This window comes from Cydia pomonella, chromosome 8 (genome assembly GCF_033807575.1).
Source record: "Cydia pomonella isolate Wapato2018A chromosome 8, ilCydPomo1, whole genome shotgun sequence".
NCBI classification, from domain to species: Eukaryota; Metazoa; Arthropoda; class Insecta; order Lepidoptera; family Tortricidae; genus Cydia; species Cydia pomonella.
The window spans coordinates 10,343,377-10,361,634 of record NC_084710.1 but is presented as its reverse complement, the minus strand read 5'-3'; the positions used below and the strand labels follow the sequence as shown (position 1 = coordinate 10,361,634).

Here is an 18,258-nt window from a genome sequence, read left to right as displayed (position 1 = left end):
TAGTCAAAACGTTGTCAGGCTAAAGCCGTTTAAGTGACGTCTCTAACGTGTCTATTCACTATCTTTTATATAACATTATTAACATGCATTCGCAAAGCGAGTCTAGACTAAATATCCATCTGCAGGACTGTATATATCTATGCCTCATGTTATCCCTTAGATTAATCAATATTCACGGGTGTTACTCCTCTTGAAGTTTTCCAGGAAGGCTCCGAGTTCGGGATGCAATTGGCGTTCGCTTCTATGACACTTCGTTGGACCCTTTGGGAATAATAATTTCCCTTCGAGTTACGTCGAGTCGAGGCTAGTTGAGGCTTAAGCGTTGGCGTGTGACGAATATTCCACGCTTATTATTGTATTATTTTAACGCTCTAAAGCCTTCTTGTATCGAAATAATGGACTTTTTAATTGTAGGTATAGTGAAGCAAATCTAAATTACTTATTATTATTAGTACTGTACTAATAACCGTCATATCAACAATCTTTACCGATATTCGGCACTGTTACGTTGATCGGCACTGGATTGCAGTCACACATGCACACACCTAGTATTTATTCATCATCTTTAGGCCTTGTACATCTTTACAGATGATTTAAGCAGCATCTATGATCTAGCGACAGCGGCGCTCGTAGCTATATAAACCGATTGTTGAAGGGCATAATCGTCCACATTTATGGCAAATAAACTGAGGGTCCGCACCGACGCGACCCCCATCGCGCATCTGTTTTAATGCCTGTTTCCGGGCCAAGTCTTCAAACCAGGACCTATCATGGGTTTCGCGACCTCGTAAAAAAGGCTGTTCCTCCACTCAACGCGGTTTGTTGCGAGGTCTTCCCATGAGTCGCAATTGATATTAAACGCAACCATGTCGCGCTTTACGCAGTCCCTAAAGCGGAATAATGGGCGTCCCACGTTGCGTTTGCCGAAAGCAATTTGGCTCAGCATGGTCTGTCTGGGCAAACGAGCACTGTCCATGCGCTGCACATGCCCTAGCCACCGCAAGCGTCTCTGTTTAAGTAGCGCGGTAATGCTAGGAAGCTGAGCAACCCTCAGTACAGTTTCGTTAGTAACCCTGTCTTTCCATGTTATGTTTAGTATACTCCGAAGACAGCGCATGTGGAAGGTGTTAAGTCTGCGTTCCTGATTAGTGTACGACGTCCAGGTTTCGGCCCCGTACAAGAGTATGCTCAAAACACAAGTTTGGTAGACAGTTATCTTGGTCTTTGTCGTAAGGTGTTTGTTATTCACATCACACATATTAGTATCACGATGCCTTGTATTTGGGTCAGCTAAAACTTTTGTCCGTCTCTCCTACTATCCTGACTGCAAACCCTACACTCCAGTCCTATCTACTGGGTGCTCCGGTGTCTCGGGCAGGCTGCGGCTGCCTACGGCGGGTGGCAGGGGTTGTGCGTAATGAGCCGATGTGCGAGCGTTCTTTTTTGACTTTGGGTTTGAGGCCTAGCCAGTGTGATGTGACGCTGACATAATCCACTGACTCACTGCCTCTAGGTTGAGTGAGCAGACTCGTGCGAGCTCACAGTGCTATTTTGTATCAACATCGCCTCCCCCTTGTAGTCCAAATTTGTTTTTCGCTCCTAATTCTTATAATAATTTAAAAAATCAAATAAAGTCAAACTAAGGGTCATAATATATCTACGGTTAATATTCAATCAATTGTGAAAAAATATTTTCCAAAATGCCAATTTTGCCAATATCCAGGGAGGAAAATGGGGACTACTTTTGTATAAAGATGCGGTCGTCTACGATCGTCTTAACATTTCCAACAAAAACAAGTAAATCTAATTGTTAAATTTCCCGTTTCGGAGTTAGTTTCCCATTTCAAGGGCCACGTCGCCCACGTATATGTCGTCTATTGTCTTAGCGGGTGTCATTGAAGTTTCTCCAAAAATGTATTTGAGGAAATAACAACATAACGGAAAAAATCCAGTCAGCTAAATCGAACGGTGCTCAATTGTCGTTTAATCAAACTGCAAGTTGGACAGTTGGACACGCCGGGGTTAAGCGAGTTGCACAGTACCAACTTGATACTTCAAGTCGTAAGTCTCAGTAATTAACATGCACATATGACGTTGTTTGCTAACGCCACGTACGCTACACAAACATTTAAATAGGTCGTAAGTGCTTTGAATATTGCTATAAACATAAGACCCTTGAGTTAGACTGCCCGGGATGTTCGCCCTATTCTTATTCCTACCGCTTACCGAGGCAAGCTTACTTAGACTATAAGTGTAATTCCCGATGTAAATCTCGAGTTCGTTCCTATACTAGTTCGCTCTGAAAGCATTGAGAATATCATTCCACGGCGATAAGCGGCATCTTGCTACTGCGCTGCACCTAAACTCCTTAACTGTATTTAGTCGACGTGCCAAGCCACTGCGTCTGTTTGTCCTCGCTTGCCGAATTTGCAATTCGTCGTCTGACTCAAATTACATTAACGGCGATAAATATTTGGATATCTATTTACGCGTTCAATTCTAACTTCTACAATACCGAACAAATAGGAAATCGGTATTCTTGCTCAGAGGAAATAACAACAAATTGTCTTGTCGCATTATGCTAAGCTAAATAATAATTTGGTTTAATTTTAACCCTCGACGCAAAAGGGGGGCGTTATATGTTTGATGCCAAGGTCTGTCTGTCTGTGCCATCGTAGCTCTCCAACGGATGGACCGATTTCGATGCGGTTTTTTTTTACGTGAAAACGAGTTTCCTTGCAGTGGTTCTTAGACATGCTCTTTTCCAAAATAATGTGAGGCATTTTTGGCAGAATGCGTAGGGGGTTTTAGTTTATTTAATTTCATAAGTTATTCTTAACAAGTGTCTGTTTGTGTGATAGCTACCCGTGTCTGTTGACAATATCTATATTCGTATTACATTATTTATTCATTTGGCAGAAAACAAATGACATAGAGTGCCATATTTGATCAATTATAATGCCTAATGAAATGAAGTACGTACGTAAGTGAAGTAGTGGTGGCCAGGCTTCAAATATCTACGACGCTTTGTTCGCTCGCTTTGCTAAACCCTGAAAGCGACTTTTTAAACGTAATTTTGTAATACACTCTTTAATACTTAATTGCTGACTATAAGTAAAATAGCAATTATTTTACTTATAGTCAGCAAAAAAGTTTGATAACTATCCTTGCATTAGAAATACTTAAGGTCTGAAGAAAATTACTGTATATTGTTTATTATCTGTAATTGTGGCATAAATAATCACATAATTTTCAGAGGGCTTTCGTTACGCTTTCAACTTACAAAATCGGTACCTAACGAAATCGTTATTAGGCAATCTGAGTGGAATGTGAAGCGGGCGGCTCGAATTTAGATTTAGTGGTGCTCAATTGACCCACTTAAATAAAAAAGCGGCCAAGTGCGAGTCGGACTCGCGCATGAAGGGTTCCGTATCATTTAAGACGTATTAAAAAAAAAATCTACTTACTAGATTTTGTTCAACATTTTACCACTTTGGAAGTGTTTCTCGCGCAAACTATTCAGTTTAGAAAAAAATGATATTAGGAACCTAAATATCATTTTTGAAGACCTATCCATAAATACCCCACACGTATGGGTTTGATGAAAAAAAATTTTTTTAATTATATGACGTTTAAAAAAAAAACTACTCACTAGATCTCGTTCAAACCAATTTTCGTTGGAAGTTTGCATGGTAATGTATATCATATATTTTTTTTAGATTTTTCATTCTGTTATTTTAGAAGTTACGGGGGGGGGGGGGGGGGGGACACATTTTTTCACTTTGGAAGTGTCTCTCGCGCAAACTATTCAGTTTAGAAAAAAACGATATTATAAACCTAAATATCATTTTTGAAGACCTATCCATAGATACCCCACACGTATGGGTTTGATGAAAAAAATTTTTTTTTTTAAATTTTATGACGTATTAAAAAAAAACTACTCACTAGATCTCGTTCAAACCAATTTTCGCTGGAAGTTTGCATGGTAATGCATATATTTTTTTTAGATTTTTCATTCTGTTATTTTAGAAGTTACGGGGGCGGGGGGGGCACACATTTTTTCACTTTGGAAGTGTCTCTCGCGCAAACTATTCAGTTTAGAAAAAAATTATATTAGAAACCTAAATATCATTTTTGAAGACCTATCCATAGATACCCCACACGTATGGGTTTGATGAAAAAAATTTTTTTTTTAAATTTTATGACTTATTAAAAAAAAAAACTACTTACTAGATCTCGTTCAAACCAATTTTCGGTGGAAGTTTGCATGACAATGTATATCATATATTTTTTTTAGTTTTTTCATTCTGTTATTTTAGAATTTACGGGGGGGGGGGGCACACATTTTACCACTTCGGAAGTGTCTCTCGCGCAAACTATTCACTTTAGAAAAAAATTATATTAGAAACCTCAATATCATTTTTGAAGACCTATCCATAGATACCCCACACGTATGGGTTTGACGAAAAAAGATTTTTTGAGTTTCAGTTCTAAGTATGGGGAACCCCCAAAATTTATTGTTTTTTTTTCTATTTTTGTGTGAACATCTTAATGCGGTTCATAGAATACATCCACTTACTAAGTTTGAACAGTATAGCTCTTATAGTTTCGGAAAAAAGTGGCTGTGACAGAATCGGACAGACAGACGGACATGACGAATCTATAAGGGTTCCGTTTTTTGCCATTTGGCTACGGAACCCTAAAAATGCGTTCAATATTCAAATCCAGGACTATTTATTGTTCATCTAAATTTAATTGAAACTCGTGTTTTCCCCCAGTATACAACTATGTAACTGAGTCTGAAACTTTTTAAAATCTACTTTGTCTGTGGCATACCTTTTGTTCTACTTCACCCGCCGTACTTTCATTCTTAATTTAGGAAAAGAAAAAAATCTAGTTAAGATTAAAAGCATTCGCGTAGATTTTATCCGCGGGTGGTTTTTGTTTGCTATTATCGTACCTGTTGTTGTCTTACAAATTAAAAACGTGAGCAATGCCTTCCTCGCGTGCTTGCTGAATGTCAACGAAGTCGGTGTTCCAGTTCAGATTGTTTTGCCTCAAGCCTTTCAACTGGGCCTCGTGGACTGCCAGTGACACTTTGCAAGCGAGTTTAGCTTTAGTTTTGCTATTCAAGGGGGATATGTTATTGGAAGTTTGAGTATGCATGTGTGCAAACGAATGGAGGCTCGAAAAAGAAAGACCCTATTGTTAAGTTTATTTCGATGTGTTTTTGCTTTCTCATTATATTTGAAATACGAATCTGAAGGGATCCCTATGTGCCTAATGAACATTAATGACGTTATTTCATCTTTCTATCACAGGCGCTGTAATATTGACGTAACTTTCGTTATAACATTACAAGCAAATATTATTAAAAATTAAAATGGTTTCGCCGTAAAATATTACGAGTATACTCCGTTCTTATATTTATTCTCCCGTCAGTTTCCTCTTTGGGTTATTTAGCAACATTAATCTAGCTAAGCTTGTTTGTTAGTGATATTTAAAGTCACTTACCTAATTCTGATTAAGTAAACTTAAATTAAGTGAAAAAAAATGTACGAACTACAAATAAGAAATACAAATAATAGATATCTCACATTTAATAACAGGATATTTAAAGCTGATATTAATTTAATAATTGAATCTACAAAGTCTACGTAAGTACATAAAGAAAACGACATTCAAATATGCCGTTCAACGTAGATAATAATCAGTTAATCATAAACTAAGATGAGGTGCGAGGTGCTTAAAAATATCTGCAAACAGCTGCATTATTATTAAGAGATGAGAGCGTTGCTGCTACATACACATTTTACGAAGTCATCAAGGCGTCTCGAATTCCTGAAATAGTGGAAGATTAACAAAAACTTTTTATTAATGTTTTTCTCTTTTGTTGCAGCAACCCGTCGCGAACTAAGCGAATACATCACATACTACGAGCCGCTCGACTACGACGCGAACGACTTGCACGAGCAACACACGCGCGCGCGTCGCTCCACAGACGCGCCCGCCGACCTGCGGCTCAAGTTCCGCGCGCACGGCCGGCGGTTCCACCTACGGCTCAGACGCGACCTGTCCGCCTTCCACGAGGACCTGCAGGTTAGTACTTACATCGCATACCACGAGCGATCTGCGCAAGCAGCACGCGCGCACGGCAGGGGGCTGTCGACTTTCCACGAGGACCTACCTGACCGATAGATTAGTTTCAACAATGTAGCACATAAACATCTCATCCGCCGAAAGACGTCCACTACGAAAAACGATTACGACGATTATTGACGTTAATACGATTATATTATAGCATAAGTGCGCTTTGTAGATGATCAATCCACTCACGATTTATTTAATCTAGATTAGCTTTTAGGCCATCGTACGCGACAACTCGTCCTAACGTTTCACCGATTTGCATTTCTTTACAGCTGATACTCTTCAGGAATGTAGATAATGTTATGCTTTACCTACAGGATGTAGGACAGAACAGACCTGGAATACTAAATTGAAAATAGTTTTGGAAATTGTTCCTCCACACGATATAGCGGTCGCTTGGCTGCTACCGTAAATAATTTTAATGAATTTTCCGTTGTTTCAGGTGGAGGGCTCACAGGGGCAAATACACAATGTCGACACGTCGCACATATATCATGGGGAATTGGCTGGTAAGCATAAAATATTCTGTTATAAAGCAATAAAACAAGCAACGTCCTTGGTGAGAGAGAGATTATGTGGAAGGACGCAAATTGATAACTTCACTAGGTACGATATACACCGTGTTTTTATTGAATTCTGTTAACTTCGGTAAGTACGTTTAAAGAAAAACTATTTTTATTTTTATTAAAAGTAATTAAATGTTGCATATAGCGTTGCTGTAACACGGGCATTACATTTAACTCAAGCAAACAATTGAAAACTGTGACATATCAATGTCATTTCGAACATCGATCGTCCGAGATAGTACTAAAGTTAGTAGTTTAGTAGCAAATGTATGAACTCGCACTAAACACTAATCAATATGTAAACAGGCCTTAAGGCAAGTGCACACGCTCGTAAGGGCCTTATAAGATAAAAATGAATGAAAATAATATATTTAGCCGTCCTAACATGTAACCTATCCACAACTCGTATCACCGTAAACTTTATGCGGGAACTATTGTCTCGAAGTACATACAACGCGTATACCCCACTCGTGACAATGAGTACAATTAAAATAACTCGTGCAGTATACCCAGTGCAGATCGTAAGTCTCCGACAAGGAGTCGAAGTTAGTAGGTGGCGTGCGGTGGTCGGGCGCAGCATCCATTGTGAGGAGAACACTGCGAACACCGACGTTATCTAAAGCTCAGATATAACGCCATTGTTTGACTCACCCCCAGAGAAAATTTAATAAGTCCCGCTTGGAGCACGTCGCTCGCGATTGTGTTTCTCTTTAATCAAACTAGGAGTCAAACACCGCTCGCATCGCATCTGCCCGTCCCGTGTATAATTGAGCGGGCCGATCTCTCGTTTTGAACATTAATAATAGCTGGAGAGCACTAAAACATATTTCTTTTTGCAATTACTGTCGGGATGGCGTCAAAGTCCTAGCTAATTGGGAGCTTTCCGAGCTTTCGGCGGCCACTCGACTTTTAATGTCAGCGAACGGATGGACGGAGCCGCGCGGCACAGCTCTCGCTCCACAAGTTTTACTCTGCTACCTACAAACGCTATGTAAATAATTACTTTGTCGGAAAATTTTCCTAACATTGTCATAATTCCGAAACGTAAATCAAATTCTTTAGAGAAATTTAAAACATTTCAAATTTCTGAACGATATTGAAGGTAACGTTTACCGTGTAGGTATCAAATATCTTTTAGAATTATGTACCTAAATATTAACGGTTACACTCGTCCTGTGCAAGGTATGCGAGCCCTACTCGTATAATTAGATATTGATTTGGGCCCCCATCGTGCCAGCGATTGCTGAATGCTCGTCGATAACTTGATAACCGTTGACTGTTGTCACGGTCTCATGGACGTATAATACGTATAGGGGTGATTTGTTTTGTGTGTGCTTGTGTTGTTCATTCGAGCGAAGACGACAACCAAGCGAAATCATAATTTGGTTATCATTTCCCTTGAGTTTGTTTCGTGTAAAGTATAGCTGCGGCATCGCACCGGTGTGGTTATGATCGCGAAAGTTTGAAACAGTGCGAATGGATAAACTTGTGCGGAGGGCGTAGCGGCATCGATCGCAGTTCGTCGCCCTACTTACACCGGCTCTATGCACTTTGCTACCGAGTCGCGATTATGCATACGGGCCCTACGACCAGTCGTTGTTGCTGTAAACGCACATGTGTTCGAATGCTTCCGTTATCAAAGCTACTTGAACGTTTCGGGGCGAGCACAATCTCACATATATTATGTCTACCGACGACGAAGCCGCGAGTCGCAACTCGCAAGCGCAACCCATTAATTATTCCTTTTAACAGGAGCATCTGTTTTGTAGTAACATTTTGAATTATCTGAAGAGATTTTCTTTTATCGTCAATATAGTGCTAGCCAAAAAGCAAAACAAATAACTTACCATTCGATTCCCAATATATACTATTAGATTTAATAGCTATAAAGCAAATGCCTAAATAAAATATGAGGAGACGATTGCTTGCTTCCCGATAAATAATACCTGTTTCTGTTGCTGGGGCCTGAACTCATATTTGGACATTATTGATCGCCTAAGCAGTTTTCAATCAATCAATCAATCTTTACTTGCTAGTCACATTCTGTGACAGTTTTTATAACCCTTGATTGACATAAAATGCATTTAGGATGAAAGGCTGTTTGTTTGTTAGAGTGTTTGGCACAACATTGAATGTTCCCAAATATCTCCAAAACGGTTCGCAGTAAAGACTACGTGACAGCAATGTTTCTTAGATATATGTTACTAACTCACTACATGGCGCTGGCTTATAAAATAAGTCGGGGGTTTTATGGTGTATATTAAATTAGGAGTTATGCTAACCGAAAAAATTGTACTTGGGCCAGTAAATATTTTCAGTAAAACTACAAATTTGTTTTCAGCACGAACAAATAATCTTGACTTTAATTTAAATATACGTCGAATTAAGTTCCTATCGAATATATACGCCTCCATTGATCCATTGAAAAGTATGCACTTTCAACAAATTATTTTAATATCCTCATGGATTAATGGAAGATTATTTTCCAGCAAGTAATAATAAAATACGCCCGCCCTGCAATGTACGGGAATTTTTCTGCCACCACAGCTCTTAAATTCTACTGAAAACATTTTCAGTGCCCTGCGGTTTACGAAAGCATTTCGCATCTCCTCCCTATTTACTTTTCGAGGCTTTGTAATTTTTTCGTGGTTTCAGGCACGCAGGATTTCCAAAACCTATGTTTTTGTTTGTAAAAGGTTTACGAGTTGATACTTTAACACATACATGTGTGACACGAGCCTAAAGCGCTAAACCATAATTTGAGCTGGAGCGAGGCCAGAAGGGTCGCTGAAGATAGGAAGGCGTAGTGCGAGTTTGTGAAGGCCCTTTGCACCTCTGGTATCATGAAGTAAAATTGACAAGACAAGATTTTCTGTTTTTGGTTGATCTGTTTGATGCGAATGCATGCAGTCAAACTAATCATATTGTCAGAGCAAAACAAATGCACCTAGCCACAATGAGCTGCATTGGTTTAGTTGCGTGACTAGGTTCCGCTATGGGGAGAATATTTCACACGGTAACCCTCTGCTCTGGCGTTGATAAACTGGACGCACCACACTGCAATTTCATTCAAGCGCACAAAAACAAAACTGCTTTATCTATCTATTGGGTGGTCAAGGTGGAAAGCTTTTCTCGAAGTATGTCTGAAGATTACCAAATAACATTGACGCTTCGATCTAAGAATTCTATACAAATTTGTCAGGAAATATACCCTTCACCGCTGTTCGAACTTATCAGGATTAGAAAAACTATATAGTACCTAATGTCACTTGATGTCCATTTCCGGATTATTAGATGCTGCGACCGCTGGATTTTTCTATGATTTTTCCAAATAAGTACTGTCAATTAGCCACTACAAAAAAATCAACAATAATCGGTGCTATAACACCTGGTAGGAGAATGTGGGTTAAAGCCACGTAGGTTCGTGTTCTTCTCTCACTCTCATTGAGCATAAACGTGAGCGAACGCTTGGGGCCGCGGATTATCATATTGTTTTATTTTAATTGGTTGTAAGTTTTAACAAAAATAAATTTATCGTTGCGGACCCTGAAACATAAAATTACACATTTTTAGAAGCGATCCTGTGTGCATAAATTTGCGTTTTAGACCTATGTTCGTGATTTTTTTCTCTGGAGCGAAAGTAAAAAAAAAAACAGGATTCGAATCGATGAGAAAATAGCTTTTTGGCAGCCGTATTGCGATCTCCAAAAGCGGTACAAATTTAAACGGCTTTTAAAAACTCCGTTCTTTGAACCTACGGCACCTTAAACTAACATATAATATAGACGCTATCATACCACCACCGTCATATGGAAACTTTTATAGATGTATTAAAATTGCGGAATAAAATATCATAAATGAAAAAAAAAACAACGGGTTGCACTCCGGGAGTGCAGAAGTGAAAATTTGAATATTAACGTTGTGCATTTTTGATATTTTGGAGAAATTGAGTAGCAGTTTTATAAAAAGAGATATTTCTCTATTATACATACGTAAATAAATTTGAGTGTGGAAGATATTTTGAAATGCGAATTTTAATGTTTAGTACATTACTATAGAGGCCGGGAAACGTAGGGTTGCAGGCCAAGTAGATATAGAGTAGGATAGACACACGCGGCCGGCAACTACGTTTCTCGCCGAGATTTGTATAGTGCTTTTCTCAAACTTGCAATTAAAACAAAAAAATTAGTCAATTTGTGTTGTGGCGAACTACTCGGCTCGCCACTCTACTAGCGGTGCCTTACGCGCGTAAGTCTGCGCGCCTGCGCGATGCGTAACCGCCGTTGCTTAGCAACGAATATGCACAACAGATCACCGTACTGTACCGCGTACCTATATTTATTGATGGTTGAATGTCAAGACGTTGTGTCACAATTTGACGTTAAAAAACAATAGAAAGTTGCTTTACAGTCCTAGGTGTGTAAGGCAGTATGAAATTGCTTTACATATCATCTTCACTCATCGCACCTGATATGTAGTATTTCCGGACCTAATTTGACGTAAGTCATGTCATCATTTCATAGCAAGTTTGAGAAAAATATATAACATATACAGAGTAATTCATGAGACGTGAGCAGGACTATAGCCTACACCAGGGGTTCCCAATCTTTTTCAACATGCGGCGCAGTTACAAGTTTAGTATTTTGCAACGGCGCCCTTGTAAATTTAAAATCACGGTCGAAAAAGAGTGACACGGCGCTATATTATTTACCGATGCGAGCGCTCAAATAGGTACCCGCGAATATTTGTGGTTTCGGATAATGATAGAACTCACGGCGCCCCTCTTTACTTTCTACGGCGCTCCAGGGCGCCGCGGCGCACACTTCGGGAACCCCTGGCCTACACAATCAGTAAATGTTAATGGATCGTTCACCATCCTATTAAGTACAACAATCACACTTCTTTTCTGTTATTTAACTTTTTGGTAAGGAAAAATTTGAGTATCCACAATCATGGACACCCAACGACACAAATATACAATACAACACAATTAACAAAGATTAAACCTCTTATGTTATGACAGCACTTTGATTATGGAGAAAATAAAATGTCACTTGATTGAGATAAGATTTTTCAAAAGTAACCAGGCTTCGATGACATTACATTCAATTTGCACGTCACCATGATGTCACGTGTCCGTCTTACGAATTTTCAATCTGACGGTCACGTGACCTGACACTAGTTTAACATTTTTTCCCCATCACAAAAAGTGCACAGCGCCGCTAAAGAAGTTTTCACTTCAAAAAACCGCACATCTTCAAATATACCGATACCCAGCCGTTTCGTCGCGTCGCCTTTATCGGGCGATACACGCAACCATCACCGGCACCGCAGCTACAAAGACAAATGACATCCGTCGCACCTCAACTAGTAACTTTATCTACTTTAGTTACTGAATCTAGTTTACGAGCGCTATCATGTTACGGTGCAATTATAAAACTAGTTACATGAGTAGCGCGGTGAGTCATTTCATTGCATTAGTGACGATAGGGCATGGGCTTGACACGCGTAGGTAGGTACACGTGGACCGTACGCGATTAGGCGTAACGTATAACATATGCGCAGAGTTTGTACCGTACCATTGCCATTACTATTACCATGGCAGGTGGCATAGCTAATTTTTATTTAACGGTACAAACTGGCCGTTGTTTATTTGTTTAACTATTGGTACTGTTACACGTGTAAAAAGTGGTTAACTGGTATATTTACTAGGGCAAGTTTGATGTATTTTCAACGATAGTTGGCTAAATACATTTCAAATTGCGTTTTCCCCTATATTTTCTTAAAAATAAAAATTAAATATAGCAGGCAACTTGTCCTTCCTTGTGTAACAAAAACTTCGCGAAAGGTGACCATAAATGCCTAAGGATAACATGATTTACAATTAAGTTATAATATTATTATAACTTAATTGTTGTGTTGTACTTTGTTATTCTGATTGGTATCATTAATAAGCTTAATGTGGGCCTGTAATGCCTAGATAATTTTTTGTAAGATTGTCCTGTAATATTTATTTATCATTGATGGCGAAAGGGTTACCAGATACAATTTTTTATTACCTGACAATCATTATTAATTTCTAACATCATATTCATTAATGACATCATTAAAATTCCTGCCATGGCCGCACTCCTGACAAACGCCAAAATTCCTGACGTTTGGCAACCCTAATGGCGATTCGAACCTATCTTGTTAAAAACATATGGATGTCAATGTTGACAGCTGACAGATCATATTCATAACCGTTTTATAACAAGATTATAAAGTTCGAATTGCTCACATTGGCTTAACTCTGACATGACAGCACCGGCTTGGCACCCGGCGCAACATGATCTTTTTTCTATAGGTTTCTATTATTATTATAATATGTAGAGTTGTAGACTTATTTCTATTCCATCTATTATTGCTTCTTGCTCAAACTATTAGTTGATTAAGTATGGATTAAGTACTATATCTGAATATGATCGTTAGAAATTAGATTCAGTCATTCAAACGATTTTGTTTTGGCATGCTTCGACTAGGGAATGCAATAACCGGGCGTTTTTCATTACCGGTAATTTACCGACGCGAGGTCCCACTAACCGGTTAACCGGTAAATTACCGGTTATACGTTTATGAAATAAAAAACATTGATTTTGCATTATTATTGATTGTGTCCTTATTTTCGTCAGTAACCTTTAAAAGTAATCAACAGCACTTTATAGAAACATCGACAAACAAAAAATATTGAAAATAAACTATAAACATTAAACAAGATATATTTACTAATCATATTGAATAAAAAATCAAACATGTATCATTTCAAAGCGAAATGAACTTGTACATTAAATAAGCAACATTAAAAAAATTAATTCTTTAAAAATCGCAGTAATCAAAGGGTAACAAAAAAGTGACAGTCGTCATTTAAAATTGCACTTTAAGAGGCCGTTATCGATTTTAGTCGCAAAAACGTCTAACTATTAAAAATAACAAGTACTGGTTTCTATTAGCACGTCTTGTTATCTTTCATTATAATATTTTTTTTTTAAACAGACTCACTTAATTAGTAATGATTTTTTTTTCTGATGGACGTTTAGGTAAACGCGCGAAAAGCAGTGATTTTGTCGATCTAATTTGTAAATTTCGTTAAGTTTGGACTGCTAAAAATGGTAATTTTGTATTACACATATCCTGTACTTCAACTTTAATAAACTACATTTTTGTTACTATAAATTTGAAGTAGTGTAAATGAAAGTTAGACGAAATCAATTTTCTCCAGAAATTACTTCAAAACAAGTGACAATTTCTCTGAAAATTGACTTAATTTCAACGTAATTTTGATACTTAAACAATCTACAACATTTGCTGAAACTGTTCTTATACATCATTTTGTATAATTTACTACCATAATTTATATGAATTTTTAAAAACTATCTCTTCTCGTCACCTATTACCGGGGACGCACGCTTGCGACCTCATTATTAAAAGGCAAGATGAAAAAACGTGCTAATAGAAACCAATACTTGTTATTTAGATATTACGTAACAAAAGGTGTACAATTCCAACGACTAAATCTTTCAATTTAAAATGTTTGCTCTAAAATCGTTACCGGGCTCTTAAGATAGGAGTTGGAATCAAGAACATGTCATCATCAAATCATTCTGTTAATTATATATAAAATATAGAACGTTGCTTAGACATTCGTGAACGATATCTTGAACACAAGTAACCAGCGGTAGAAAATGTTCTTTCGCATTCCACACTTGTCTGACACTACAGACTAAAACAAAGGACACTGAACATAGTAAGGCGGATCGGGTAGGGGTGGCGAGAAGGGAAAGGGCGAGGGATTAGCGACCACTCATTTGTCACAAAACATTGCTTCCTAGTTCCTATTCCGACGAGATCATAAGATGCAGAAAAGTAAGTATTTTAGGTGTCTCTTCGTAATCGTAAACCGTAGTAATTGTTTTTTTTTGTAAGTACGAAGACATAGATGGGCTAATTCAACAGGTTGTTACATTTTTATTTGCCTATACAACGTTCGGTAAATTCCCGGTTACGGCTGGAAATTACCGGTATTTTACCGACTGTAATATTGGTCAAATTACCGGGTAACCGGTTAACCGGTTAGCATTCCCTAGCTTCGACCCCATGGATCTATTTAACGACACTGATTTATTGCTACGTTTGCGAGCATTGCCTAATAGCGCTCGTCTGTGCTTAGCGAAAGTCAACGAACCCGGAGTGACCCCACGATTCCAAGTAAGATTCATAATGACCAATGACAGTATGCGGATAAGGGGTGATTCCTGACAATTTGGCAGTGCATTTTATTGAAACGCCGTTATTTACTGACGTCAGACAATGGAAGTTACATAAATCGACGGGTTAGCGTTACATGTGACGTAGGAATTCGAACTTTTAACACCTCGTAGCAACATATGAAACTGCATAAGATTACAGTACCTACAGATCGATTCACCAGATGCAGAATTGACGGAAATGGAATGAGACATCTATCATAGTCTGACTGATGTTCGCCGTATAAATGTGGGTATTATTTTGACGCACACACGTCTTTTTTTTCCATCGCTTCGATTTTACGCCAGATTTAGTAAATCGACTTCACATTTTACAATGACCTTTTTGAAACCGGCCCCACTTATGATTTTCATTGCTTACAAGAGTGCATTTGGTTACAAGAGTGCTCTATGCACACTCGATGCTGCTAAGATTGCAAATTTCTCAGAGCCCGGCCGTCCAGCCTCGCAACTTGCCCACTAAGGGTCTCCTAAGTTGTCTGGCTATACTTATACGTGTGCTTGTGGTGTTCTTGCGGAAAAGTAGCCTATAACCTACTTAGCTACGTCATTATAAGTAGAATAATATGGCCGACTTATACAAAATACACCAAATCGGAGGAATACCTTATGCAATATTTAATATGCAGAACTATATACACAACTGTATTATTGGATTTGTTGGAATAGAACTTTACATTCCAAACTCTGTTGGGATATTGTGAAAACAGGTATTGCTTCGCTTTTTTATCCGTAATTATAATTATACTGCGAGGGAATCCTTGATGATTAAAATTAAAAGGCTTATAATTGCTTAGATCGTTGATACTCGAAGACAATACAAAATGCAATACGCACCTATTCGTAGGTAGCTTGTTCCCGTCCGGTTAAAAAAGAACATTGCTAAGATAAATTAAAGACAACTGGAATTTATTTAGCGCATATTAATAAAATAAAATACATAACATAATTAATACATACAACAATATAAGGTTCTAACAAATAAAATTAGTTACCAAATATCAATATTTTCACAGCTGATAGTTCTCGGCTTCTGGAGTATGTTTAGTAAGTATGAAACATAAGTTTCATGATGTTTTATTGGAGAAAATTGGAAGACAAATTTGCTACGTAAACTCTCATTAATAGCCTGTTGATGAGATAATTAAATGAGACCTCATTGAACAGTTTCTAGAACATCTTTTACCTAACACTTAACTGGCCACTTCACATTGATAAATTAACATTTTCGACGCCGTGTCAATCACAAAAGCTGTCACTCAGACGCCACGTCACCGAAGTGTCAAAACTGGAATTGAACTTTATGCATAATGCACGCAGGTCTATGTTGCTTTGTGGTATGTGACGGATTAATCCGTCGTTGGCGTTAGACCTGCGGTTCTGATATATCTAGGGTGACCAGATGACTAGTATTTTACGGGTTGTCCCATATTTCAGGCACGAATTTTTCATTGTCCCGTAATTTGGCGAAACCAATACGGGACAGTACATTGTCCCGTAATTTTATGATTCAGTGGTATTTAATGATAAAAATGCCTATTTGAATTATTTCACATGTTACTTTTACACTGTAATATATAAAAAAATTGTTTTGCCATATTTATTATTGTGTTTTAGCTTTTCATTAAGAAATTTAGCAATTGTATAGGAGTTTTAATTGATTATGCCAAATTTTAGTAACAAACTTTATGTTGATATTTAATAAAAAACGGCCTGTCCAGTATTTTAACCTCGTATCCTGTATTTTCGAAGCTGTTGTCCCGTAAACCCAGAATTCAGATCTGGTCACCCTAGATATATCCGTTGTCAAAAGGTTAAATGACACGTTAATTATGACATTTTAAGACAAACAATTGTTGATGACATGACAGAAAGTGATAAACATCTGGTCAATTAAATGCACATGCTGATTATTTTTAGATAAATTAATAATTTATTTTAATGTTCGGTAAATGGAAACAAAAAAATACATGAGAAGTTCTCTTGATTTCTATTTAAAGTTAATAGTTCTAATGTAAAGTACCATCTCTTAAAATATCGTTAGCAAATTTGTTGGCAAGACCGCCTGTTGTTACCTGGTTCTATTTTCCTTTAAAATTTATTTGTAGTTTTACATGTATGTAAAATGTATAATTGTTGGTGCAATAAAGAATATTTACTTACTTACTTAGCACCTTATGTATATATGACACGACCTTTATGTTTGGATTTTTTAATGGTCAATTAAATCTGCAACGGGAAGATAATTAAAATTGACGTACTCGTATGACCTGTGTAAAACGATATTATAATATCGGACATATCGGAGACAATCCGGTCAATGAGTTACGCTAGGTCCTATCGCATAACGTTTAATTTTTCCACAATTTTTATTAAGGTTTTTTCATAATAAATATTATAGGACACTATTACACAAATATATAGTTTAGGCTGTCACTTAGTATTTCTTCCTTCCCGATTATAAACCTAGATTACGTCGTTAACCGTTCACTTTTTCTCAACAGATGATCCCCAATCGACGGTATTCGGTTCGGTGACGGACGGCGTGTTCGAAGGCAAAATCGTCGCCAGCGATGGCGCGTACTACGTCGAGCACGCGCGGCGGTACTTCCCGCCGAACGGCACCCGCTCGCGGGGGCCCCACTCCGTCATCTACCGCGAGGGCGATGTGGTCGACCCGTACGCGCACAGGAGACATGGTCAGTAACGCACTTACACTTTTGGACGAAGAATACAAAGACACCAATTCGCCAAGTAACACGCCGATTTCGCACGCACACATACTGACTTATCTAATTTCCGACAATGACCGCTGTTTTGGTCCTTATAATACTAGAAAAACCGACGTGTTATGGAATCAGTCTTGTCTTAGCGACGTGTAGTCCCTATTATTTTCCTTGGTGGCCTTGTCTTGGGAACACGAGGCGGTACTTCGAGACGAACTGGACAAAGTAACGCGGACCCTAAGTAATGTTAACATGGTGCGATATGGGTATGTCCACTGCATTGGGCTCTCCTTACTCTTTATCCTTTCCCAGTTCCCCCGTCATAGATCTCAAAAATCTTCTGAAGGTAAAGCACAAAAGGTGACCCATTAAAATGTTGACAAATAATCTAGTTAGTTGGTACCCAATTAGGTATCTCCTGCTGGTATTGCACCGTTTTACACATCCATTATTTGCGCTAATTTGTCATTGGTAATTAAGAAATATTTCGTTTTAATACGACGTGTCTGATTCTAA

At 38.1% G+C, this 18,258-nt stretch overlaps 1 protein-coding gene across 1 annotated transcript in view; it reads left to right on the top strand.

The window, feature by feature from the left end:
• Nucleotides 1-18,258, top strand: part of LOC133520533 (disintegrin and metalloproteinase domain-containing protein 10) — an 82,741-nt gene that overhangs the window by 35,426 nt on the left and 29,057 nt on the right. Inside the window, exons 2-4 of the mRNA XM_061855005.1 lie at nt 5,900-6,099; nt 6,590-6,656; nt 17,521-17,715. Of these exons, the coding sequence (XP_061710989.1) occupies nt 5,900-6,099; nt 6,590-6,656; nt 17,521-17,715 (462 nt within the window). The remainder of the gene's footprint in view (nt 1-5,899; nt 6,100-6,589; nt 6,657-17,520; nt 17,716-18,258) is intronic.